This window comes from Bufo gargarizans, chromosome 4 (assembly GCF_014858855.1).
Source record: "Bufo gargarizans isolate SCDJY-AF-19 chromosome 4, ASM1485885v1, whole genome shotgun sequence".
NCBI lineage: Eukaryota > Metazoa > Chordata > Amphibia > Anura > Bufonidae > Bufo > Bufo gargarizans.
Genome location: NC_058083.1, coordinates 300,142,757 through 300,167,391, shown reverse-complemented (window position 1 = coordinate 300,167,391; position 24,635 = coordinate 300,142,757). Strand labels below are relative to the sequence as shown.

The 24,635-nt window shown below is 43.4% G+C and overlaps 1 protein-coding gene across 3 annotated transcripts in view; it reads left to right on the top strand.

Annotated features, from left to right (window-relative positions):
• MCM9 (minichromosome maintenance 9 homologous recombination repair factor) overlaps positions 1–24,635 on the top strand; it is an 89,140-nt gene that overhangs the window by 45,296 nt on the left and 19,209 nt on the right. For all 3 annotated transcript variants that reach the window (XM_044289818.1, XM_044289819.1, XM_044289820.1), the window contains one exon: positions 9,263–9,437. In XM_044289818.1, coding sequence (XP_044145753.1) covers positions 9,263–9,437 — 175 coding nt within the window. The remainder of the gene's footprint in view (positions 1–9,262; positions 9,438–24,635) is intronic.

Sequence of the window (24,635 nt, the reverse complement as noted above, 5' to 3'; positions counted from 1 at the left end):
ATTTGGTGTATAGAGCTGAGGACATGGGTTGCTAGATGGCCGCTAGCACATCCACAATATCCAGTCCCCATAGCTCTGTGTGCTTTTATTGTGTAAATAAACAGATTTAATACATATGAAATTAACTTGAGATGAGTCCTGTCCCTGACTCATCTCACGTACAGGACTCATCTCAGGTTAATTTGCATATGTATCAAATCTTTTTTCTTTTTTTTTTTTTTTACACAAAAGCACACAGAGCTATGGGCACTGGGTATTGCGGATGTGCTAGCGGCCATCTAGCAACCCATGTCCTCAGCTCTATACCCAAAATCCCGGTGACAGGTTCCCTTTAAGAAAGTCCTTTTCTTAAAGCTGGAGCAGAACTTGGGCAATAGGCTGACTTGTTACATGTGCACTTAACAGCTGAAGGCATCTGTGTTGGTCCGATGTTCATATGTGCCCTCATTGCTGAGAAAAACAAAGTTTTAATATATGCAAATGAGCCTCTAGGTGTAACGGCAATGCCCCATCGCTCCTAGAGGCTCATTTACATATATTAAAACATCATTTTTCTCAGCAGTGCGGGCACATATGAAGATGGGACCAACACAGATGCCTTCAGCTGCCAAGTGCACATGTAACAGGTCAGTCAGTGTCATAGGTACAAATCTGCTAAAATATGCCCTTCAAGTGGTTAATAAGTAATGATGCCCCCAAGTGCTGCACACACTACAAAAATGAAACCTTTACTCCCCTCACTGATCCCCTGAATGGGAGCATCCCTCTTGTCTGCACATTTACCATGCTATGACATCGGGAAGTACAGAAGAAAGAATTCGGCACTCGCCAACAATCTTCACAGCTTTATTCACCCATGAAACGAGATGGATGCGGGCACAGTCAGGAAGGCTACAGCCACAAACTCACTTCTGCACTACGGTTCCTTCCATCCACCTCATGTAAAGGCAGCAGTGCCATATGGGCAATTTATGGATCTGTAAAGAACCCTCACAAATGGAGATGATTTTGTGGGGAAATGTAGAGAGCTGTGTAGTCGGTTCCTACAGAGAGGGTACCCAGAGAAGGTGATTGAGGCCTACAGGAGAGCCTGTGGACCAAAGAGGTTGGATTTGAAGCATCAGAATTTGGAAGGGGATAGAGATATGTATAGAGAGAGGAGGTTGGTCTTTACCTTTGATTATACCCTGATGGCTCCTGTCATCAAGAGGGCCACCTTAAATAATTGGCATATTCTGTCCCAGGATGAGTCATTGAAAGAAGACGCAATCGAGTCCCATTGTCCGTATTAGACGGAGTAAAACTATTCAAGATGTGATTGTAAGGAGTAATTTTCAGGAAAAGGATTCGAATTGGTTAGGGAGATGTTCGCCCCATGGGAATTGCTCGATGTGCAAACATATATGTATAGGAGGAGGCACCTTATGATAGGAGAAGTTGAGCATTCTGTAAGGCATTTTATATTCTGTAAGACACCATTTATGTTATTTTTTTGTTCCTGTGGGAGATTCTATATAGGGAAACACAAATGATCTATACAAACCAGGATTGGAGCGATAAGATTGATAGAGCATGTGCATGACACCCATGGGGGTAGTAGTGATGTATTAGACTATGCAGGTATTGAAGTAGTTGGAGTTGCAGAACGTGGAAGATATAGTGGTCTCCTGCAGGGAGAAGCAGCCTGGATCATTAGAACTAGAGCCATGGGTCCACTTGGCGTAAATGATAAAAATGACCTGGCAGTAATCATTTAGCTTCTTTCTGCAATATGTTGTTTGTTTTTGCTTTGTATCTCTCATTTTCTGTTTGCTTTTATTGTTTTGAATGTTTAGTATAATGTGTTTTGAAATATTTGTGTCATGTGTATGTGACGTAGCTGGCGTGAGAGTATTTGACGTGAACACGCCAGTGTCGTCACATGAGGCCTGAGGAAGCGCAGCGAGCGCGAAACGGCTGTAGCCTTCCTGACTGTGCCCGCATCCATCTTGTTTTATCGGTGAATGAAGCTGTGAAGATTGTTGGTGAGGGCCGTATTCTTTCTTCGTTTCTTCTGTACTTCCCAATGAAATTTGTGTATCTTCCATATACTGAGTACCACCAGATGTCACGAGTGAACCACGCAGAGTCTGTTTAGATGGATTAGCCACACCACGCAGTGCCGACCACAACCACCTTCTGTTTATACAATGCTATGACATGATCCTGCTGCCTGCCCCAGAACGCTGATGTCCTGCACGTGTAAAGATGAAAGAATTCCAGCACCTGTAATCTTTGAGTGACTATTTCTTTATTCCAGCAGTGGATAATAAAATATCAATGGCATAATCGTCACACATCCAGTTACAGTCAACGCATTTCGAACAAATAAATGTTCTTACTCATGACTTGCCCTCTGTCTGCGGTGCTCCACTTGCTTATGAACTTTATGATTCACCATCCCCCATGTTCTGGGCGGGTGGTTAAGTTCAGGTGTATGCAATAGTGAATAATCACAGGCAGAGAGGCTGTCCGTTTTAAACCTCCAGTATAGAAAAAAAACATATGGTGAAGATTAAAATTGGAAAAAATCATATAAGGCAGAGTTGCATAGGTGCAGTGGATGCTTCGACTGACACAATGACGATAAAAATCATTCTCCTATGTTCATTAGAAAAATCGCAGTGTCTGAATTGTCATCTATGGCAAATACCTCATGTATGATGCAATTAAAAACAAACCTATAGAAACATGGCCATGTGTTGAATACCGGTTCGAAGGGTATTGGCTTCTTAATAAATATACATGAGATCTTTCCTTAAATTTAAACCCAAGGGAAATCTTGTGTTTTAAGTTCAAGATCCAAAAAGCTTCCCTTTGAAGAGTTAATTTTTGCAGATCACCTCCCCTTGATGGAAGAAAGATGCGTTTGATTGCATATGCGGAAAAAGTATGCAGACTTCTGTTGTGCGAAGTAATAAAATGTTTTGCAACATTCGAAATGTTCACATATGCGCTGTTCGTGATATCATTTAAGTGTTCCAATAGTCTCGATTTAAATTTTCTAGTTGTACAACCCACATATAGAAGTCTACGTTCCACACATTCAATCACGTAGACCACTCCAGTGGAGTTACAGTCAATGTACTATTTGGTTGGGAAGCTACTTTTATCTGAAGAATCTCAAAGTCTTGCAAGGGAGGACATAACCGCATGCTTTACAAGGGTGACTACCGCATCGTGTGAACCCAGTGTATTTTAGCCAAGTCTGTTTACGTTTAGACTTGGGTAAAGAGGTGAAGAGAGAGGGAGACAGGGAAGTTGCAAGAGACAGAGGTCGTCTTGAGACCACCCTGTGTACATCTCTCAACAATCGATATAACACTGGATCTTCGAACAGCAAAGAAATGCACTTTGAGATGGATTCTCGAATTTGATGGAACTGATTACTGTATGTGAGTACTAAGGTCGGTAATTGTTTGGTATTTTTGGAGGTATTGGTGGGTTGCATGTTTCCAAACAACAAATCCCTGCGTTTTTTTCTTAGTGCGATTGCCTGCGCCTGTTGTATCATCCACAGGGGATAATTCCTGGAAGCAAGGCGTGCAGTGATGACTTTACTCTACTCTCATGGTGAAAGGATATGTCATCACTGCAATTTCGTCTTGCGCGAATAAATTCGCCCACAGGAATCGACTTAATTGTGTGTGTATAGGATGATGGCTATCTGCCCTAAGAATGGTATTGCCTGTTGTGGGCTTACGATAGGTTTTAGTTTGCACTATCTCTCCTTTAACACCTGTCAGGGCCTAATCCAAGAAATTGATTGAAACCGCATCGTGTGAACACACAAAGCGAAGGCCATAGGGATTGCTGTTAAGGTAACCTTCGAATAAAGGTATGGTAGATACATCGCTGGCCCAAATCAAGAGCAGGTCGTCGATGTATCTGCCGTACCACTGGATGTCCTCCAAATAAGGATTATCTGTGCTAAATATATAACGTTCCTCCCAATATGACATTGTAATATTGGCTAGGGAGGGGGAAAATGTTGCCCCCATAGAAACTCTTCGTATTTGCAAATAATACGAATTAAAGCAAAAATAATTATGCACCAGCAAGAATTGATTTACTTCTAGGATGTATTGAATGTATTCATAGGTGTGATGGCTATATTTATGTAAATGAAATTCTAACGCCAGAAGTGCAGTGTGATGTGGAATTGAAGGCTATAAGCTCACTACATCAGCAGTGAGCCAGATGTATTCAGAACACCATTTTTGATTGAATAAACTCCTTAAAACATCACTGGTGTCCTTAATGTACCCCGGAGTGTGTTTGGCTAATGGTTGTTAAATGGAATCTAACCACTGACCCAATCTTTCGGTCAGTGAGCCGATTCCTGAGACAATAGGGCGGAGCGGTGGTGGATTCAGGCCTTTATACATTTTTGGTAAGGCATGAATGATGGGTGTGATAGGAGCCTCCACATGCAAGAGTATTCCTTATATGAGAAATGCCCTGAATCCCTACCTTTACAAATAATATCCAAATATTCTTTAGTATATAATTCGATGGGATTCGATTTAAACTTTTTGTATATGGAGGAATCCAAAATAATATCCATCATCTGTTTTTCATATATATTTCTATCGAGAACCACCACCGCTCCGCTTTTTGTCAGCCATTTTAATCACCACACTGTGGGTATCTTTCAGCTCTTAGAGAGCTATTCTATGTTGTTTAGTTAAATTATTACATTTATATTTACTATTCTTGTCCTATTGATAGAGGACAATTCCTTCTCCATTACATCTTGGAAGATATCCATACCCACAGTGCGTGACTGTTTAGGATAAAATTGCGAATTGGTAATACCCCATTTTTTTGAGACGCACATTCGGGAGTACTATTATCGGGGACTGTCTGCAATTCATTTAAAGTTATAAGAGATATTTGTTCTGTAAACGATAAACCTGAATACATGTTGTTGCAATTACTTGCTGTAAGAGGAGGATCTTCTGAATCAGAGTCATTCTCCACTTCCGAAAAAATGTTTTTTTACTGTAAAATTTTTAACAAATTTGTTAATATCGATGAGAGTGGAGAATAAATCGAAATCAGTAGATGGAACAAAATTCAAACCTAAAGACAAAACATCATGTTGACACTTGGTTAGCACAGTATCCGACAAATTAACAACATCAACGGTATCATCGAACCGTTTTTTGTTTTCATAGGTACATTAGAATTACTTGTGGATTAGTATGAAGACTGTGAGTTAGACACAGTATCTCTGGAGTCAGTTCTGGATTTTTCCGACGTTTGATTCTCTGTACTAATATCTGAAAAGTCCGCTTCTGAAGATTCGAAGCCGACAGAGTTGTTCTTATAATTTTTGAATCTTTATTTTTTATTTTTATTTATTTTTTTCAAGATGGATTTCGGTGTTTGATATGGATTGTCTCTTCTCCCCCATTCATAGACTTGATTTTTATCATAGTCCTACAGGTCTCGTTGGAATTTTTTGTGTTTAGTTTCCATAATGCTCCCTTCCAATACTTGGATGGAAGCAGTAATTTGTTGTTGTTGTTCTGCATAATTAGGGAGAGATTTATATTGCATGAGGTTGCTTTTGCATTGTTCGAGTTGTCTGTAGAGAAGAAAGTTTTTCCCCTTCATATTCGACAATTAAAGACATCAATTTGATAGAGCAGTCGCTTAAAATGTCATTCCATGAATTAACAAATGATTCCGAAAAAATTGTGGTTGGGATTTTTTTTGATTCTTAGTCTTCTAGGGATCAATTTTAACAACGTCGTATGGTCCCACCACAGTTTAATTTCTGATGACAATAGTTTTTGAAGTTGCATTATAATTCTGTCCATGGATAGACTATTTTGTATTTGTAAATCACATGTCGAAAAAACTTGTTCCGCTTTACTTTTGCGTGTCTGATATCGACACATTAGCCATAGATATGACTTGGTGTGTACCGAAGATATAATGCAAACAGTCCACTTTCACTGGTAGAAAAACTCGTCGGGTATGGAAATACACGTGGTCCCAACGTTCTGTAGGCCACAGGCCTAAAGTGGCCTGCAGACTACAAGAAGGAGAATGGCAGAGCAGGGTGCTGATACAATTGAGAGTGGCATTCACTTGAGGATCCAGGACATTGGCTCCTGATTTCAGTCCTGCCATAAAGGTGTTTTTTTTTTTTTGTTTTTGTGGCCTTTGTTTTTATGCATACATTTATTTTTGTCATGTTATCCTGCACGTTTTAATGTGTGTGTGTGTGTTTATTTTTTTATTTTTTTATACTATAGCGAAGACTATAAAAATGCCTAAGAAGCAGCATCTAGAGCTTTGTGTTTTGGCTCTTAGTCATAAAGGGTCCCAGTGACACACTGTTAGTTGAAATTCAATATGAATTACTAAGTTCTAGATACATGGTGTGTTGGGAAGAACATGCGCCCTGATTTATCATAGACCAGCCACATACGCTGGTGCATGATAACCTATCGATTTCAGTCCTCTACTTCAGAAAACTGTCATTAAAAAGATAAATGTCACTGCCCCAACCCACCCCCACTCCCCTCCCTTGTCATGCCCCCTTTTTAGGAAAGTGCCGATGGCAGTGAAGAAACCAAAACGATTTTTAGCAAGTGGTGCTGAAAAAGGCACAAGCAAACAGATTTTTTTTTATGGCCCATGATTCTTTTCCAAAAGGTGCAATGTGTGAACCCTCCCTACTGCTGGTCACACATACTAAAGTGAAAAAAAAAAAAGTATATCATCAGCAAAGTGTTTGTTCCTCTTGACCAATAAGGTCATAAAAAAAAAACAACCTCATTCATACATGGAGAAAAAGTACCTTTAATCCATGTCCTGTCCCACTACAGCAGAAAATGTGAATGCTTCTCCTCCAGTCACTGGCGGGTCATTGATGCAATTGGATGAGCGGCATTCAAAGCCATTTCCTGCCTTGTTAGGACAGGAGCAGGAAGTGGAGTGCAGACCCAGGTGGCATCAAAAAGGCAGCAGTGGGGAATTGGTGAGGTGAGTATATGCTTGATTATTTTTTTTATTCTAACAATTAGTTTCCCAGTGCAGGCATTTTTTTATTTTATTTTATTTCACTGGAATACCCCTTTAAGTGCATCAATGGTGGGCCCAAGCCACTGTGTGCACCCTTGCTCCTGGATTGACTGAGCCAGGCAAGATGACTATGCAGGAACCTGGCCCTGTCGGTGAGGAAGGAGATGGAGGGACTGGCAGAGGAGCAAGGGTGCACAGAGTGTCCTGGACCCGCCCTCAGTGCACATGACTGCTCATTAGCATATGGCAGGGGTGGCCAACCTTACAGACACAAAGAGCCAGAAAAAAAAATCGTATGACTGCCAGGAGCCACAAGCTATCCGTTTACATAAATATGCGTGCACACGACAGTATTACTGCAATTGAGTTATCAAACATTTAAAAGTGCATTTAAACCACCTCTCCTACCTGTAATGTAGACAGCTTTGATGAGACTCCTGGCAATCTTTGTTTCATAATGTGTTTCAAGATTTTTTCAGATGACCGCCCATGCTCAGATGACCGCCCATGCTCAGATGACCGCCCATGCTCAGATGACCGCCCATGCTCAGATGACCGCCCATGCTCAGATGACCGCCCATGCTCAGATGACCGCCCATGCTCAGATGACCGCCCATGCTCAGATGACTGCCCTATGCTCAGATGACTGCCCTATGCTCAGATCACCGCCCATGCTCAGATAACCGCCCCATGCTCAAATGACCAGTCTAAGCTCAGATGACCGCCTTATGCTCAGATGACCGCCTTATGCTCAGATGACCGCCTTATGCTCAGATGACCGCCCATATGCTCAGATGACCGCCCATATGCTCAGATGACCGCCCATATGCTCAGATGACCGCCCATATGCTCAGATGACCGCCCATATGCTCAGATGACCGCCTATATGCTTAGATGACCGCCCATATGCTTAGATGACCACTCTATGCTCAGATGACCGCCCCATGCTCAGATGACCGCCTTATGCTCAGATGACCGCCTTAAGCTCAGATGACCGCCTTAAGCTCAGATGACCACCCATGCTTAGACGACCGCCCATATGCTCAGATGACCACCCATGCTTAGACGACCGCCCATATGCTCAAATACACTTTGTGTGCTGGGCAGTGGCACCTGTGAAAAAAAGGCAGAGCAGCAGTGGCAGAGAGACTGAGGCCAGCAGCAGCCATTTCAGTCAGATTAGAGCCAAAGCTTCAGAGTGGCTATAATCAGACTAAAAGGGCTGCTGCTGGCCTCAGTGATTATCTCTGCCACTGCTGCTCTGATTGAGTGCCCACTGTCCTGCCCTGCTCTCCACCATTACCATTCATTAAAATTTACTATGGAACTGGAACCAGGTCCTCCTTGCTTGCTGCGCCACTTCTTGCCGCCCCCATAGACCCGGCCTGCGGTCTGATCTGGCTGCTGGGCTGGCACTGGGAAGATTATGGGCGGGCATTCAGTCACACACAAACACACTCACAGATGGGGGTGTGTGGCCGTGGGCGGGCACATCGGCGGCTGGTGGCTGGGTCAAGCACTGCAGCTTCGCCTTCTCTGCCACCGGAGGAGGCGGGGCTGCAGTGATTGACTGAGTCACGTGCCCGCTCTCGGCGCTCTGAATCCTGCAGCCTTCCACCGCTGCAAAGAGGAGAGTAATCGCTGGCCGCACCGCTCCCCTGCGAGCCGCAAATGAAGGTCGCAAGGAGCCGCATGCGGCTCGCGAGCCGCGGGTTGGCCACCCCTGGCATATGGGTTAAAAGTACTTTTTCTCCAGTATGAAGCAACAGATCACTAGGTGGAAGGCATCATTGCATTCACTTTTTTATAACGGCATTTTAAGCCAATTTCCCAGTATTTTTCCACAATACAGCATGCTCGGGGTGTGCCATTTCCAATAGACTTCTCTATAGAAAAAAAATGTGTGGCAGCACCCTTATTGGGCATACTTAATATTAATATGAATATCTATTACTTTTCAACCTTATTCCTGTGTCAGCCATTCATTGCTGAGATCGGAATACCGGATGGCTGGAGTTCAGAAAACCGGCGAGTGGAAACAATGCAGCGCAGGCGCTCAGCTGCCTCTGTAACCCCAGCCACCCCTGGCCACCACATGTGATGGGTGTACCCCTTTTACGTACTGGGTTTTTGAGCAAATTATTTGCACTGATGGAATTTTATTTGTGTTTTCTTATATTAGGACTGACTGTGACTGCAGTGAAGGATTCTGGCGAGTGGAACTTAGAGGCTGGCGCACTGGTCCTAGCAGATGGTGGTCTGTGCTGCATTGATGAATTCAACAGTATTAAAGAGCACGACAGGACCAGTATCCACGAGGCCATGGAACAGCAGACCATAAGCGTGGCCAAAGCTGGGTAAAGTCCAATAAAAAATATATTCATGTACAGGTATTGGTGGGACTTAAAGGTGTGGCCCAGGGGATTAATGAATTAAAGAGGACTTGTCAACACAAAATGTAGTGCAATCTGTAGGCAGTATGTTATAGAGCAGGAGGAGCTGAGCAGATTTATATATATATATATATATATATATACATATTAGTGGGGAAAAATTTGGTAAAGCTTGTGATTTATACATTTAGATCTCTGCTCTTTCTGATCTTTAGAGTCATGGGGGCCATCTTATCTTTGATTGATAACTTTCTCTATGTGTGTATACATAGATGGCTGTCAGTCAGTGAGAAGATGGCCCCATGTACAACTGAACTGAGAAATAGAGGTGTAAATGTATGAATTACAAGTGTTGCTGAATCTTTTCCTATAAAACTATACATACATAGCTCAGCTCCTCCTGCTCTATAACATGCTGTCTGCAGATTGCAAGGGGGACAGGTCCTCTTTAACCTAACAGTAGTACATTAAACAAAGACCAGCAGGCACAGGAGATTTGTGCTGGAGCAGCGGAGGATTTATTTTTGCTGCTCAAGCACTATACACCGGAAGCTTTCATGCCGGGGGGAAATTGAACACGTGAGTAATTTCCTGTTATTGTTTCAATTTCTCAAACTCCAGGACAATCCCTTTTTGACCTATACTCAGGATAGATCATCAAGATCAGATCAATGGGGGTCCAACACCCAGCACCCCCACCAAACAGCTGTTTTGGGTAGCTGCAGCCACCAGATTCTAAACAGTGAATGGAGGCAGAAGGATAGGTCATCAAAATCAAAAGACTTTGACTCATAGCATGCATAAATTGCCATTATATGCCACTTGCTAACTTACTTGTTTTATCTAAAATGCCTCCTTTCCATTGTTTACGTCCATCTTCAAGCTCTTTATAGAGTACTTGTTGCCATGAGGATCTGACACCACTGCAATCTAGCTGCAGTGACTGCCATTGTGAAGCAGCGCAGAGCGCCGGTCTCTCTAGTGACCGGGAGAGCACACGCCTGCACAGCAGCTCCTGTCCCAGCCATCTCGCATCAGAGCTTGTAGTTTGTGTAGAGCAGCTCCAGTGCATGCGCAGTAGCCTTGGAACTGTTCTACACAGCTACATCTGCATAGATAGAATGCCTTAGGAATGCGCACAGACAAGACGTGGGATAACATCATCCTACCACCACTTGCCCGTGCCATCACACATTGAGTCACCACACTGTATGTAGCTTAAAGTTCAGGGCTAGGGAACAAAGGCAGCCTAAAATCTCTAAGGTGAGACAACCCCTTTAATGATGCAGCTATGTTGGGCCTTAAAGGTGGTGTCCCACAAAAAATATTCTACAGTTTTCAAATCAGCACCTGCAATACTTTTGTAATTGCATGTACTTAGAAATTATAGTTATTTAATAAAATGTATCAGTGTAGCGCCACCTGCAGCTTGCTTTTTTTTTTTCTTATTTCTTTGACCTGCTCACTGAGATGGCTGCACATGCTCAGTTTCATCCTTCAGTTGCCTCCTGAGGTGTGATAGGGAGAGCATGGCCACGCCCCCTTGGCTGCAGCAGAAAAGACACTCCCCTTGAGCAGTCGGCTTGATATAAATCTAGCAGAGCAATAAATGTGGAGATCTCTGGATCCATGTGAGGTGCAGGGCTGGTTCTAGCTTTGTTAGAAAGGTATTGCAATGTATTATATGATGTCTGATCTTCATTTTTTACATTAGTCATGGGATAACCCCTTTAAGAACAGATAACATGATTTTTTTTAATTTCTATATTCTAACTATATCAACTATTGGTTGGCTTGATTTGAGACATTTTACATTAGAATTGTGGCACAATTGCCATTCTTGTGAAGTCGCACTCCTTTCCCATAAGCTGCAAGACTGCTCCTGTTTCCGATTTCCAGCTCTCTTTTGCAGTCAGCACTAGGGGGTGGGGAGAGTCGGGACCTCATGAATAAAAGGCTCCTGAAACTAGTGCTCCATATTAATCCTGAGCCTAGTGCTCTGTGTTACAGTCTCAGGAGCGGCCTGGGAATTTAAAGTGGCACGGGAAATTAAAATAGTGGTCCCATGTTGTAGATGAGCCCAAATTGACGGAATGTGGGGTCAACACAAGAAGGTGGGACCATCAATACCATAGAGGCGCAGCAGAAGAAAATGCTAAAGGGCAGCATAAAACAGATGCAGACAGCAAACGGGCAGACCCATAGAAATGAATGGGTCCGTGTGTAATATGCAAGAAATGCAGATTGGACACAGACCAAATATAGTTGTGTGCATGAGGCCTAAATGCAGTGAGACGCGGGTCACAGCACAGAGCCAGCCCTTCTATCAGCATGCTTTCTGGTCACACAGGACAATACAGCTCTACATACCATTTATCTGGTGTCTCCTCTGATGTAGAGGTTTTCTTTTCTCATCTTCTCAGATTTTCTCAGCACAGTCTTCACCTCCTGCGACCACCCCCAATACTGTGACCGCTGTGCTCCTAAATGCCCAAAAATATTGTACTGCAGAAAAGCTAGTGCCCCCTAAAGTGCCTCTATTAATGTCTCTATAGTGCCCCCTGCAATAAAACCCCTATTGTGCTCCCAGTAATAACAATGTCCCCTAAAATACCCTTAGTAAAAACATTTCCCTATAGTGCCCTTGTATTTAAAATTCCCCTGTAGTATCTCTAGTATAAAAAAAAATGCATCCTATAGTGCCCCAGTATTAAAAGTCCCCAGACCAGTAATGTCCCCAGTGACTAATGCCCTCTATAGTGCTGCCAGAAATGGCCCCTATAGTGTCCCTAAAAGGCCCCAGTAATGCTCCCTGTAGTGCCCCAGCTTAGCAATAGCCCCTATAGTGTCCCTTATAGTGCCCCAACTGAGTAGTGCTGCTTGTATTGCTGCCATTAATGCCCAAATGAAAGAACAAAACCTAATACCTGAGTCCCATTCCCCGCTGCCTTTCTCAATGCAGGCCTCAGACCTCTTCCGGTCGAAGCCACCTGGAACCCAGTGCCATCTCTGCCTCAGGGCTCAGGCCTAGTAAATCATGTCCAGGACACAGAATAAAAAATCTGCAATCAGAAAATAAAAAGATTAGAAAAAAGCATGCGTCTCTATCTGGTTTTAACTGGCAGAAAACAATATAGGCAACACATTCCATTTATGTGATATAGATGCTTTTGTATAATATGAAGTTGTTAATTCTACAAGGGTACAGAAAAATAATTCCTATAACATTATGCTGTAAAGTATGGGCATGGCATATTCCTGTCTGCATCTTCATCATTTTATCACCGTGTTGTTCGGTGACCACGTTAAACGAAAAGCTAACTATTGCTGTGACATGCGCTGCTGTGATGCAGATACCCTCGGCATCGCAAGACAGATGTTCAGTGGAAAGGGTGGATTCTAAATCCTCCTGTATTCAGGTCACCAGGAGCTTCACTCAATGCCTGTAGGACTAGCTCTGCTGAATGTAATGATACCTTTCACTTAGTGATCTGTTGCTTCATTCTGTAAAATAAAACTTTTACTCCATATGCTAATGAGCGGTCATGTGCACTGAGGGCGGGTCCAAGACACACTGTGCACCCTTTCTCCTCCTGCTTCCTTTGCCAGCTCCTCCTTCTACTTATTGATTGACAAGACCAGGGGAGATGACTATGCAGAAGTCTAGCCTTGTCAGTCAAGAAGGAGAGGGAAGAGATGGCAGAGAAAGCAGCAATGGAATTTAACTCCCCATAGCAATATTATTTTTCCCTGTGTGAGGGCATTTTCTGGTGCATACAACTTTTTTTAAATTTCTTTTTTATTACTTTTTTTGGGAGGCGGTATGAACAAGGAAAAAAATTGAAATTTTGCGCCCCCCCCCCCCTTTCATCCATAACAGCACCTCAGAGACATCCATCCCTACAGTTGGACAGAAAGCCTTAAAGCTATTAAAATAGAACAATGCATTTTTCCTTCAGTGGTTTCCTGTCCTAAAGGCCTCATGCACACGACAGTATTTTTTCACTGTCAGTAATTTGGCTTCAGTGGTCCGTGTCCGATTTTGCTTCCTTGTGTCTTCCTTTTTTTTTGTCTGACAGGGGAAAAAAAAGGAAGGTTAATGAAAAGTGTAATTTTATTGCACCAAGGTCTTGTAGAAAAAAAACGGACATGGATGACATACCAGTTGTGCATCAGTTTTTGACTTGAATGGGTCCGTCCTCCGTTTTCCACTGACAAGAATAGGACCGGTTATATTTTTTTGACGGACTGGAATCACGGATCACGAACGCGGAGAAAAAATGAAGGGCTATCAGTTTTTTTTCACAGCTCCATAGAAATTAATGGGACCTCCGCTAAACTGTGAAAAATTACGGGAACGGACGCGGATGCACACAACGGTCGTGTGCGTGAGGCCCAAGACAGAGGAGCCTCTAGCATGCAGCTTCTGGGGCCATGAAGCATTGAATGCCTCACTGATGGAGTGAAGCAATCTCCAGCAGGAACTGCATGGAATATTACAGCTTGGTAAACCACTGGAGCTTAGTCCTCTGGAGGAAGCAGTCTAGCAGTCTGGGTATCATTCAGTTGCCTTGGCCTCTTTGTTTGGTTTGATGTGGGTGGCTGGCCTGCCTCTGAACCTTGTCGGCAGGCTGCCTCAGAGCTGGGTTGGTTTTCAGCCTCCTCCTAGTTTAGACCCTGTGCCTTGTTTGGATTGCTGACCTTTTTTGCCTAGTTGGCTGTGCTTAATTTGACTGACTGGTTCTGCCTCTTTGTGTGGTTTGGCAGTCTGCTTCTGCCTCTGTCTCTGTGACTGCCTCTGTCTCTTCTTCCGCCTCTGTGTCTGGCTAGGCTTCTGTGTCTGGGTGGCTTGCTGATTTTGCTTTTGTTCGAAGTCTAACTCTGCACTTGGTTTGGCTGGCTGCCTCTGGCACTGAGATTGCCTTGGGTTGCTGTTTTTAGCCCATGATGTCTCAGACCTCTGAACTCAGCTAAGATGGGGAGGTCTGTATTAAGTCTAGAACACTAGCAAAGGCTCAGAGTTCTTCTACTTTGGAGTCAAAAGATCGGGAGGGTTGGCACACCGGCAAAGTCCCAATTAATGCTCCTAGTTTGAAGTCATCAATGGGGGCAGTCATTTTTGAAAATTTCTTTGTTGGACTCAAAGCCAGTTAGGCCTCTTACATTATCTCTCAGTCTTGGATCTGGGCATCTTTCCTGCAATGTAGGGCTACAATGAAAAATTCAGTGGATGGACTAAAATTGCCTCTTCGCCATTAGGCTCCCTCAGTAATGGTTATCCATGGTAAAAATAAATATCTTTCAAGAGATTTTGGTAAGACTGTTATGGTTAGTTTTACAAGAAGAAGATGAGGAATCCATAGGTTTAAATTTCAGAGATGAATTGGCTTTGATACCATCTGCATAAGGACCATTTGAACTCTAACCTGTTGTGCTTTTTGCATTAAAGGGTTCCCTGTCTGAAGTACCGGTATAGACTATATAGAAGTGGATTAGAAGCATGTAGTGGCTAACACAATAGTCAGTCACGTAGGGGATCGAGCCACGTGTTGCAGGCGAATGACGTCACGACAGAGGAATAACTGAGTTCAGCAGACGGGTGTAGAACTCAGCAAGTTTCCCACCAAAGTTGGGTCAAGCTCCTTTATTTATACACCGTCCAACAGGAGTGCTGGGTGTAACTTCTCAAAGTATCATCATAATTGGTTAACACACATGCAAATAGCACTCCTAATTGGAGCCATACTTTGCATAATTCATTATGGCTAATTGGTCAATTGCCAACATGAGCAAAGCTTATCTTATCCTAATATAAGGCCACTAACATCTACATTTTTAGCAAGTCATTCGAATTGGCAGGTGGCCAGTCGCCATCTTCTTAAGAAATTAAACACAAAATTCAGTCTTGAACAAGAGTCTAAAATGGCTGCCAAAGAAAAGCTGAAAACGTCTTTATTAGAGCAGAATTCATGCTTTGATAGCTTTTGTTGGCCTATCACTTTATTGTATTACGTAAAAAAGAATCAGGAAGACAGCTTCATTACAGGAATAAAGAACTTCTGTTCTGTTAGGAACAGCACAGTAAGTGAGTATTCAGTTAATCTTATCAGATGATCTGTTCTTTCTAATCAGAAGTAGAAACTAATGGCTCTTCTGCTGTGTAATCCTATATTGTTGGTGAGGCACTGCTGAGATTGTATTCTTGTGGAACAGGCTGGAGATATTTGTGACCTAGACATACAGGGAACATAAAGAGCACCTGTCACTATGATCAACCCTATTAAACCAGTCATACTGCCTAGTAAGGTTGATCTTGGTGAATTAAATAAACCCTCTATGGCTGCAAACTGAGCTAACTTTCCAGTGAAATTTTTACTTTTATGCTTATGCAAATGAGGTGCTTGGAGCAGCGTGGGTCTACCCTAGCCCCTCAACACCCCTTCACTTCTTCCTCTCCCCAGTCACCACACCCCTACATGCCCTGATTGACAGGGCCAGGGATCCACCCTGAAATCATGCGCAGGTTAATAAAATAATAAAAGTAAGACTTTTCCTGCAATAGATTCTAGTAAACCAGGCAGTATGACTGGTTTACTAGAATCTATTATAGTGACAGGCACTCTTTAAGCCATTTTCTGTACATCCCAATAATTGCTGTTTTAGGGCCCATTCACACGTCCGTAAGTGTTTTGCGGACCCACAAAACACTGACACCGGCCATGTGCACACGGCCGGCACTATAAAAGAAAATGCCTATTCTTGTCTGCTATTGCGGACAAGAATAGGACATGTTCTATTTATTTATTTTTTAGCGAAGCCGGAACGGAAGTTCGGGGGCCGCGGAACGGAAACGCAGATGTGGACAGCACACTGTGTGCTGTCCGCATCTTTTCCGGCCCCGTTGAAAATGAATGGGTCCGCACCCGTTCCGCATAATTGCGGAACGGATCCGGACCATTCAAACGGACGTCTGAATGGAGCCTTAGTTAGATCTCTTCATTCATAATTGGGACTTCGGGCTGACCTATGCAGTTCCCCAAGCTCTAATCTTCGATTATTTGGGGAAATTCAGGGAAATGAATTACACCCTTGTAAAAGTAGGCTTGGGTACATTACTGAGTATATGTCTGTGAGTCAACCAAGTGTGCTACTGGAAGTATAGGACCTCTTGTCCCAAGGCCTAGTTTGGCATTCCAAGGTTTACTTGACAACAGAGAACTTGGAAGAAAATTGTAACTTTGAAAATATTGAAGTTAAAAAAAAAATCAAACATGAGCTGGTTACAAGAACGCATGTACAATAGTGCTCCAGCCGCCATGGTCTAAGGAAGCATGAAACCTTTTTGCTCACTCAAGCTAATACTTCAGTTGAACAGGTTTGTCACACTGCTGCCAGGCCTCCACCCTCTACTTTATTTGAAGTCTTCCTGGATCTTTCCTCAGGAGGAAGATCTGACAAGTGTTGGTCCCTTCATGGGCTTTTTGCATGGCTTCATATTCTGCAGATTTTATTTCAGAAAAAAACTGAGAATCCATTCCATTCATTTGAATGGGATTGTTTTAGCTACAAGAGTATGAATTTTTGCAAGCCTCTTTCAAATTAATGGAGTTGATTTTCATTCGCAGACAATTCTGCAACAAATTCTGCCATGTGTGAAGACAGCCTTTCATTCCTATTTTACTCTCTCCGTGGTGCTGTCATGAGTGAAAGGAAAAATGATAATTACATTTACCAGTATTTTGATTTTCAGGACAGCACCCCTCTTAGTCGTCCACTCTGGTTTGTATTTGGTTATGGAAATTCTGTATTTGTCTTCATATGGTGTTGTAAAAAAAAAAAAAAAAGATTTTAAAGATATATCTGTACGGTTCCTCCTAAACTACTTTGGAATCCATGGAGGGAGGAAGTACGGTAGGTGTTCCCTTTTTATTTGCGCTAAAGCTCCCTTCCAGCTGTAGGAGCGGATCCCTCTCTAGTGCCATCATGGATTCTGGAAAATCAAATTACCAAAGTGTAATGATCATTTTTCATTTTTTTAGTTTTTTACAGTGTGTTCCATATATATATTTTTTTTATATTTTACTACTTTTGCATAATAAATACATTGAGGCAGATTTACTAATCCCATAGATGACGTAAACATAGACAGCCCATCTAGACCAGCACCAGATTTATCACATGGAGCTCAGGCTGGATGATAAATATGGTGCATGGCTAGACACTTTTTGCCTAAATTTGTACCAACTATTGGTTGACTTCTTTTGAGACAGAATTCTGACGTAATTTTGGTGCCAAATGTTGCATATTAAGCTTATTCTGTTTATGATGTATATTTCTAGGTTAGGTGGATAGTGCTCGCCTAGTTTCGGAACTCCTATAGTGGATGGCCACATATGTGTGCCTGCTCTCCTTTCTCTTCAGGGGCTCAGTTTTGAAGAGAGGAGCAGATCCCAGATGTGTTTTTGTAGACTGCGTTTCAAATTCTTATTACGCACGTTACCAAGCTGATAGAAGTGTAATCTTGATCTGTATATAACATACAGCTTATTATTGGTATAAACTTGTGATGAGCAAATCAATTTGTCTCATCAACATGAGTTCTTCACCTGCAAGGAGCTGTCCCTGCTGCTGAAGAAGCTCCTCCTGAGGCTTGATTGACAGGACCAGACATTCCACACTGCCCTAACAATCTCACGTCTGTGCTGCTGCTCTTGGAGGAGTGACTGTGTGTGCACTGCTACCCTTCTGGGTAGTGGCGCCAGAGCAATGGCTGTTCCAGAAGCAGAACTTTTGCACTTGCGTCGCTACCTGGAGCAGTGGCACAGGACTCCGTTTGTCAGGCGCAGACAAGATGTCCAACCCTGTCAATTAACTGGTAAGGGAGCCTCTTCGGAAGCGGGGACAGCCCTAACAGGTGAAGAACTCTTATTGATTAAATAAATCAATCAATTTGCTCATCTATAGTATGAACACTGTATGGTATTCTAGCCATAGTGTAAACATTTCCTTAAAAACATACAGTATATTTTTTCTGTGAATGTGGAGTGTTGGCTTGATAAAAAAAATAGTTCCACCGCAGCCTCTTCAAACAGCTGATTGGCGGGAGTCAGACTCCCTCGATCAGATATTGTATAGGTCAGTGATGGCTAACCTTGGCACTCCAGCTGTGGTGAAACTACGACTCTCAGCATGCTCCATTTATTTCTATAGAGTTCTGAGAGCAGCCAAGCAAGGGGAGCATCTTGGGAGTTGTAGTTTTACCACAGCTGGAGTGCCAAGGTTAGCCATCACTGGTATAGGTCATCGGAATTCAACCCAGAGAAAAACCCTCTAATCATGTTGTTCACCCATATTACAATCACTGTCATGACCATGTTTTTCTTACTTGGTAGAAGGATTTTGTCAAGTTGCTCAGAGAATCTGCTTCTGTTAACTGGATTATAGCTGGATGTAGGTTTTTCTATTCTTCTTCTGACACAAGTTATAAAAGCTTTAATCAGTATGTCCTAATGCTTATTTCCTACTGATAATCTTGTTGAAAAATATATTGGTGCTATATCGCAATAGGGAAAAACATTCTATTAAGGACATTTTCTGAAGGATTTACTATTATGACAATATTTTTTTTTTTGTAAAGCATGTATATGTGACTATAAGTAATTGCTTGTTCTCTTCAAATTAATACAGACCACCAGGAGATGTTTGCACAATTGGGCCACATGTGCAAGTGGATTTTTCTGTGCTTCCATGACAAATCCATCGCAAAATCTGCATGTGTTGCATGCAGATTTTTACACAGGTTTTTGTTGCAGATTTTTACACAGGTTTTTGTTGCAGATTTGCCACAAATCTACAATGGAAATTCTCAGAAAGAACATGCTGCAGTTTTCAAAATCTGCACCACAATCTATGTGCGTAAAATGTCTGTAACGTCTACCTGGTATTAGTAACATAGTTTATAAGGCTGAAAAAAGACATTTGTCCATCCAATTCAGCCCGTTATCCTGCAAGTTGATCCAGAGGAAGGCAAAAAACAAACAAACTGTAAGATAGAAGCCAATTTTCCCAAAAATCCTTCCTGACTCCATTCAGGCAATCGGAATAACTCCCTGGATCAAACAACCCCTCTCTAGTAGCTATAGCCTGTAATAATATTACACTCCAGAAATACATCCAGGCACCTCTTGAACTCTTTTAGTGAACTCACCATCACCACCTCCTCAGGCAGAGAGTTCCATAGTCTCACTGCTCTTACAATAATGAATCCTCTTCTATGTTTGTGTTCAAACCTTCTTTCCTCCAGACGCAGAGGATGTCCCCTCGTCACAGTCACAGTCCTGGGGATAAATAGATGATGGGATAGATCTCTGTACTGACCCCTGATATATTTATACATAGTAATTAGATCTCCCATCAGTCCTCTTTTTTTCTAAAGTGAATAACCCTAATGTTGATTATCTTTCTAGGTGTAGCCCACCCATTCCAGTTATTACTTTAGTTGCCCTCCTCTGTACCCTCTCCAGCTTTGCTATGTCTGCCTTGTTCACAGGAGCCCAGAACTGTACACAGTACTCCATGTGTGGTCTGACTAGTGATTTGTAAAGTAGTAGGACTATGTTCTCATCACAGGCATCTATGCCCCTTTTAATGCAACCCATTATTTTATTGGCCTTGGCATCAGCTGCCTGACACTGTTTTTTACAGCTTAGTTTGCTGTTCACTAAAATTCCTAGGTCCTTTTCCATGTCAGTGTTACCCAGTGTTTTACCATTTAGTATGTACAGGTGACTTGTATTATTCCTACCCATGTGCATAACCTTACATTTGTCAGTGTTAAACCTCATCTGCCACTTATCTGCCCAAACCTCCAATCTTTTCAGATCCATCTGTAGTAGTATACTGCCCTCTTCTGTGTCAATTACTTTACACAGTTTAGGGTCATCTGCAAAAATTTATATTTTACTATGCAAGCCTTCTACAAGATCATTAATAAATATATTGAAGAGAATAGGGTCCAGTACTGACCCCTGAGGTACTCCACTAGTGACAGTGACCCAATCTGAGTGTGTACCATTGATCACCACCGTCTGTTTTCTATCACTGAGCTAGTTACTTACTAACATACAGACATTTTCTCACAGTCCAAGCATTCTCATTTTATATACTAACCTTTTTTATGCAGTACAGTGTAAAATGCTTTGGAGAAATCCAGATATACGACATCCATTGATTCGCCCCTCTGTCAAGTCTAGAACTTACCTCCTCATAGAAACTGATTTAAATTATCCTATAATGTAATGTTCCTCCCCCCAGTCCCTAGTTTAAACACTCCTCCAACCTTCTAGACATCTTCTCCCCCAACACAGCTGCCCCTTCCTCATTGAGGTGCAGCCCGTCCCTACGATAGAGCCTGTAGCTGACAGAGAAGTCGGCCCAGTTCTCCAGGAACCCAAACCCCGCCTTCCTACACCAGTTCTTGAGCCACTTGTTTACCTCCCTAATCTCCCGCTGCCTTTCTTGTGTGGCTCATGGTACCGGTAGTATTTCAGAAAATACTACCTTTCGAGGTCCTTGCCCTAAGCTTTTGACCTAAATCCCTAAAATAATTTTTAAGGACGCCCCACCTACCTCTAACTTTGTCATTGGATTTGCAGCATACAGAACTGTGAATTAGATCCGCACAAAATATATAACATACCGTATACATGTGTCCTTAAAGGGGTTATCCCATGACTAATGTTAAAAATGAAAATCAGACATCTTATAGCACATGACATTCTCTTTCTAACAAATCTAGAACCAGCCCTGTACAACACATGGGTCCAGAGATCTCCCCATTCATTGCTCTAATTTATATCAAGCTGACTGCTCAAGGGGAATGTATTTTCTGCTGCAGCTAAGGGGGCATGTCTGTGCTCTTCCCATCACTGCTAAGGAGGCAACTGAAGGATGAAACGGAGCATGTGCGGCCATCACATTGAGTCGGTCAAAGAAATAAGAAAAAACAAACAACTGGTGGCACCATACAGATACTTTTTATTGAATAACTGCTCTGCTAAATGTTTAATTACATGCCATTATAAAAGTATTCAGATATAGATGCTGGTTTTAAAACTGTAGAATATTTCTTGTGGGACAACCCCTTGCACTTCAGTGCAAGTTTTCAGTCCCCGTGTTTACTAATTCAGTAAGATACAGAAGGCTCAAGGTGTATGACGTTGTATGATCGTGTACATGGGAGATGTAGGGAGGATAATAAAACACTTTACATCAGATTTTTTTATCCTGTCTAATATTTATACAATCTAAAGATTGTATTCCAGTGGCTTATGCTTAAAAATATATTTAATGCGTCTTGCTCGACAGGTTATACACTTTTGTTTAACTTTTACACCACATATTGGTTGGCTTACTTTTTGCCAAAATTTTGGTGCTCAGTTTTGAACTTTAAACCCATACCCCTTTTTCAGGATTGGGGTCCTGAATTCCCTTTTTTCTCCTCACCGCTGTTGTTTCTGTCAGCCCCTTAGACTTTGAATGGAGCGCAACCATTGCCCTACTTAGGATCCCTAGTGATCAGTGGTGGTCCCATTGGTGTGTCTCCTAACAATTATACATTTACCAGCTATACTGTGTACACATTTATTTCAATATTGCAATGTATTAGTGTGGCGAAACAAACCTTGCCACTGGGTGGTGGAGAAGCCTGGTTGCCAGCCTCTTGCCCCAGGATTATGGGCCCTCTCATCAGCCCATGCTAAACTTAAACCCCATGGCAATTTGACTGTGTTTGTGGCATCTGAGCGCTGTTTGGATATATTGAGCGCTCAGATCCAAGCCATCTGGGGATATGTTAAATGTCTATGTTTACTGTAATGGTTGGGACATTGTATATTTGAGTAGTGATGTCTGTCCTATTGTCTCCATGTGTGTATTGGCAATTTCCCTTTGTCGTGAGAGATAATTGAATTACTCCTCGGTTGTCTCCAGGACAGAAGACATTGTGTATTCTCCTGCCTGTGATAATTACATCAACCCATTGTGTAAGGTAATCGTATCACAGGCAGAGGGGAGGATTTTGTGTGGGAGTGTTTTTACTGTATTGTACGTGTTTATTGGTTGTTTTTACAAAACCCTGTGGGTGGTACTAGTGTGTAACGATGTTATATAAGAACAATAAACACACAGCTCTGGCTGTCCACTGCTTTACCCTCAACACGGAGCTTGGTCTCGTTCTTGGGGGGATTCACTGTGTGCTGTTAGAGACTGATTGCTAGGAGTGTAAGCCGCTTGGGTGTATTTCCTATTCGTCTGCTAGCAGCTATTCATGAGGTTCAGTTCGGGAGTTTGGAGCATTTCCTTGTATGCCATTACAATTGGTGGCATGCGGCGGGATCATTCCCACAGCCAGAAGGACAGCTACAGGAGACACCATTCCATGGATTTTACAATTTGAGGGCAACGCATGTCCTAGTACAGCGACCCTGACAGCACCAGAATGGAACCAGCAGTGGAGTACGATGAGGAAGACCTGGATGGCCGGGATGCATTAATGAAAGGCATCTGGTACCAGGCCCTGGATAATGTACAATATTAGCGAGGCGAGAGTCTCCCCAGTGAACAGCAGCGATTGCAGAAGCAAGTGGCCCTGCCCTGGGAGAGCAGCCCCTGGAGGAATGGGTTAAAGAACTAGAGCACCGGGTATAGCAGGAGCTATGGCTGGAGGATGCCTACCAGGAGCTCTGGTGGTATATGGCACAGTATATACCCTGGACAGCTGAGCATGACAAGCCAGAGGGAGAGGAGTTTGATGGTCCTGGCCTGTTATGGGAGTCCATTGCAGAGCCTGACTTCAGGAGCCCTGCACAGTCCAGACTTCAGGACATTTTCTATGAGAGGGACCCTAGGCAGGATTGGGATGACCCCCATGAGGTAGAGAAAGACCTGGCTCACCTAGCAACCCTGGAGTGGTTACTGGAGCAGGACTACCGAGATCTCTTCCACTCCATTGGGAAGTCTCAGCAGGACAGGAAGATGACAGACCCGGATCCAGACCCTTTCAGCTGGGCAGATATTGTGGAGATTTACTGGGAAGAACCCCAGGTGGCCGGTGGAGGTGGGACCGAGGTCTCTCCACCGCTCCTGCAGGGAATTGGGAGCCTAGTCTCCATTCCCCAACGGCAGGCTGAGTTACAGGGGGCAGAGACAGTCGGTCCTGTCCCCCAGCGGCAGAGTGTCCTACAGGGAATAGAGAGCCCAGTCTCCTTTCCCCAGCAACAGGACACTGTATTGGGAGCAGAGACAGTCGGTCTCCCTCCCAGAGGCTGGAAGTATGTATGGGAGAGGAGCTTGCTAACCCCTCTCCCCAGCGGCAATGTGAGTTATTGGAAATTGGGAGCCCAGTCCCATTCCTCAGCGGTAGGCTGAGTTACAGGGGGCAGAGACAGTCAGTCCTGTCCCCCAGAGGCAATGTGATCTATTGGGAATTGGGAGCCCAGTCTCCATCCCACAGCAACAGAAGGATTTGTTGGAAATTGGGAGCCCAGTCTCCATTCCCCAGCGGCAGCTTAACGTACAGTAAGCCCCACAAACGTGCAGATAAGACCGTGGTCTCTGCACTCACAGCATAGGGGGTAGGGACAGTCGGTCCTGTCCCCCAGTAACAGGGCTGTTTAGCCAAAGGGGAGACAGTTTGTCTCCCCCCACAGCAGCATGGTGGTTTATCTAAAGGGGAGACAGTCTGTCCCTCCTCCAACAACCAGGCTACAACCAGGCTTCTTCCGTGGTAGTGCTGGCACCAGGGCAAAGTACCGCTGGTCTCTGCCCACTCAGCAACCCACCAAGGCAGTCTACCAGTCCCCCACACAGCCGTAGTGAGGCACATGGACAAGTTTATCCCTTGCTTTACTGGGCTTTACTGCTGTTTCTATTTTGTGGGTGGGCTGCTGGACTAACAAGGGCACTGACCAGCAGAAGGTCAGATACCCTGTTAGCCTGTTTGGAAAAGGGGAGAAATGTGTCAAAACCAACCTCGCCACTGGGTGGTGGAGAAGCCTGGTTGCCAGCCTCTTGCCCCAGGATTATGGGCCCTTTCATCAGCCCATGCTAAACTTAAACCCCATGCCAATTTGACTGTGTTTGTGGCATCTGAGCGCTGTTTGG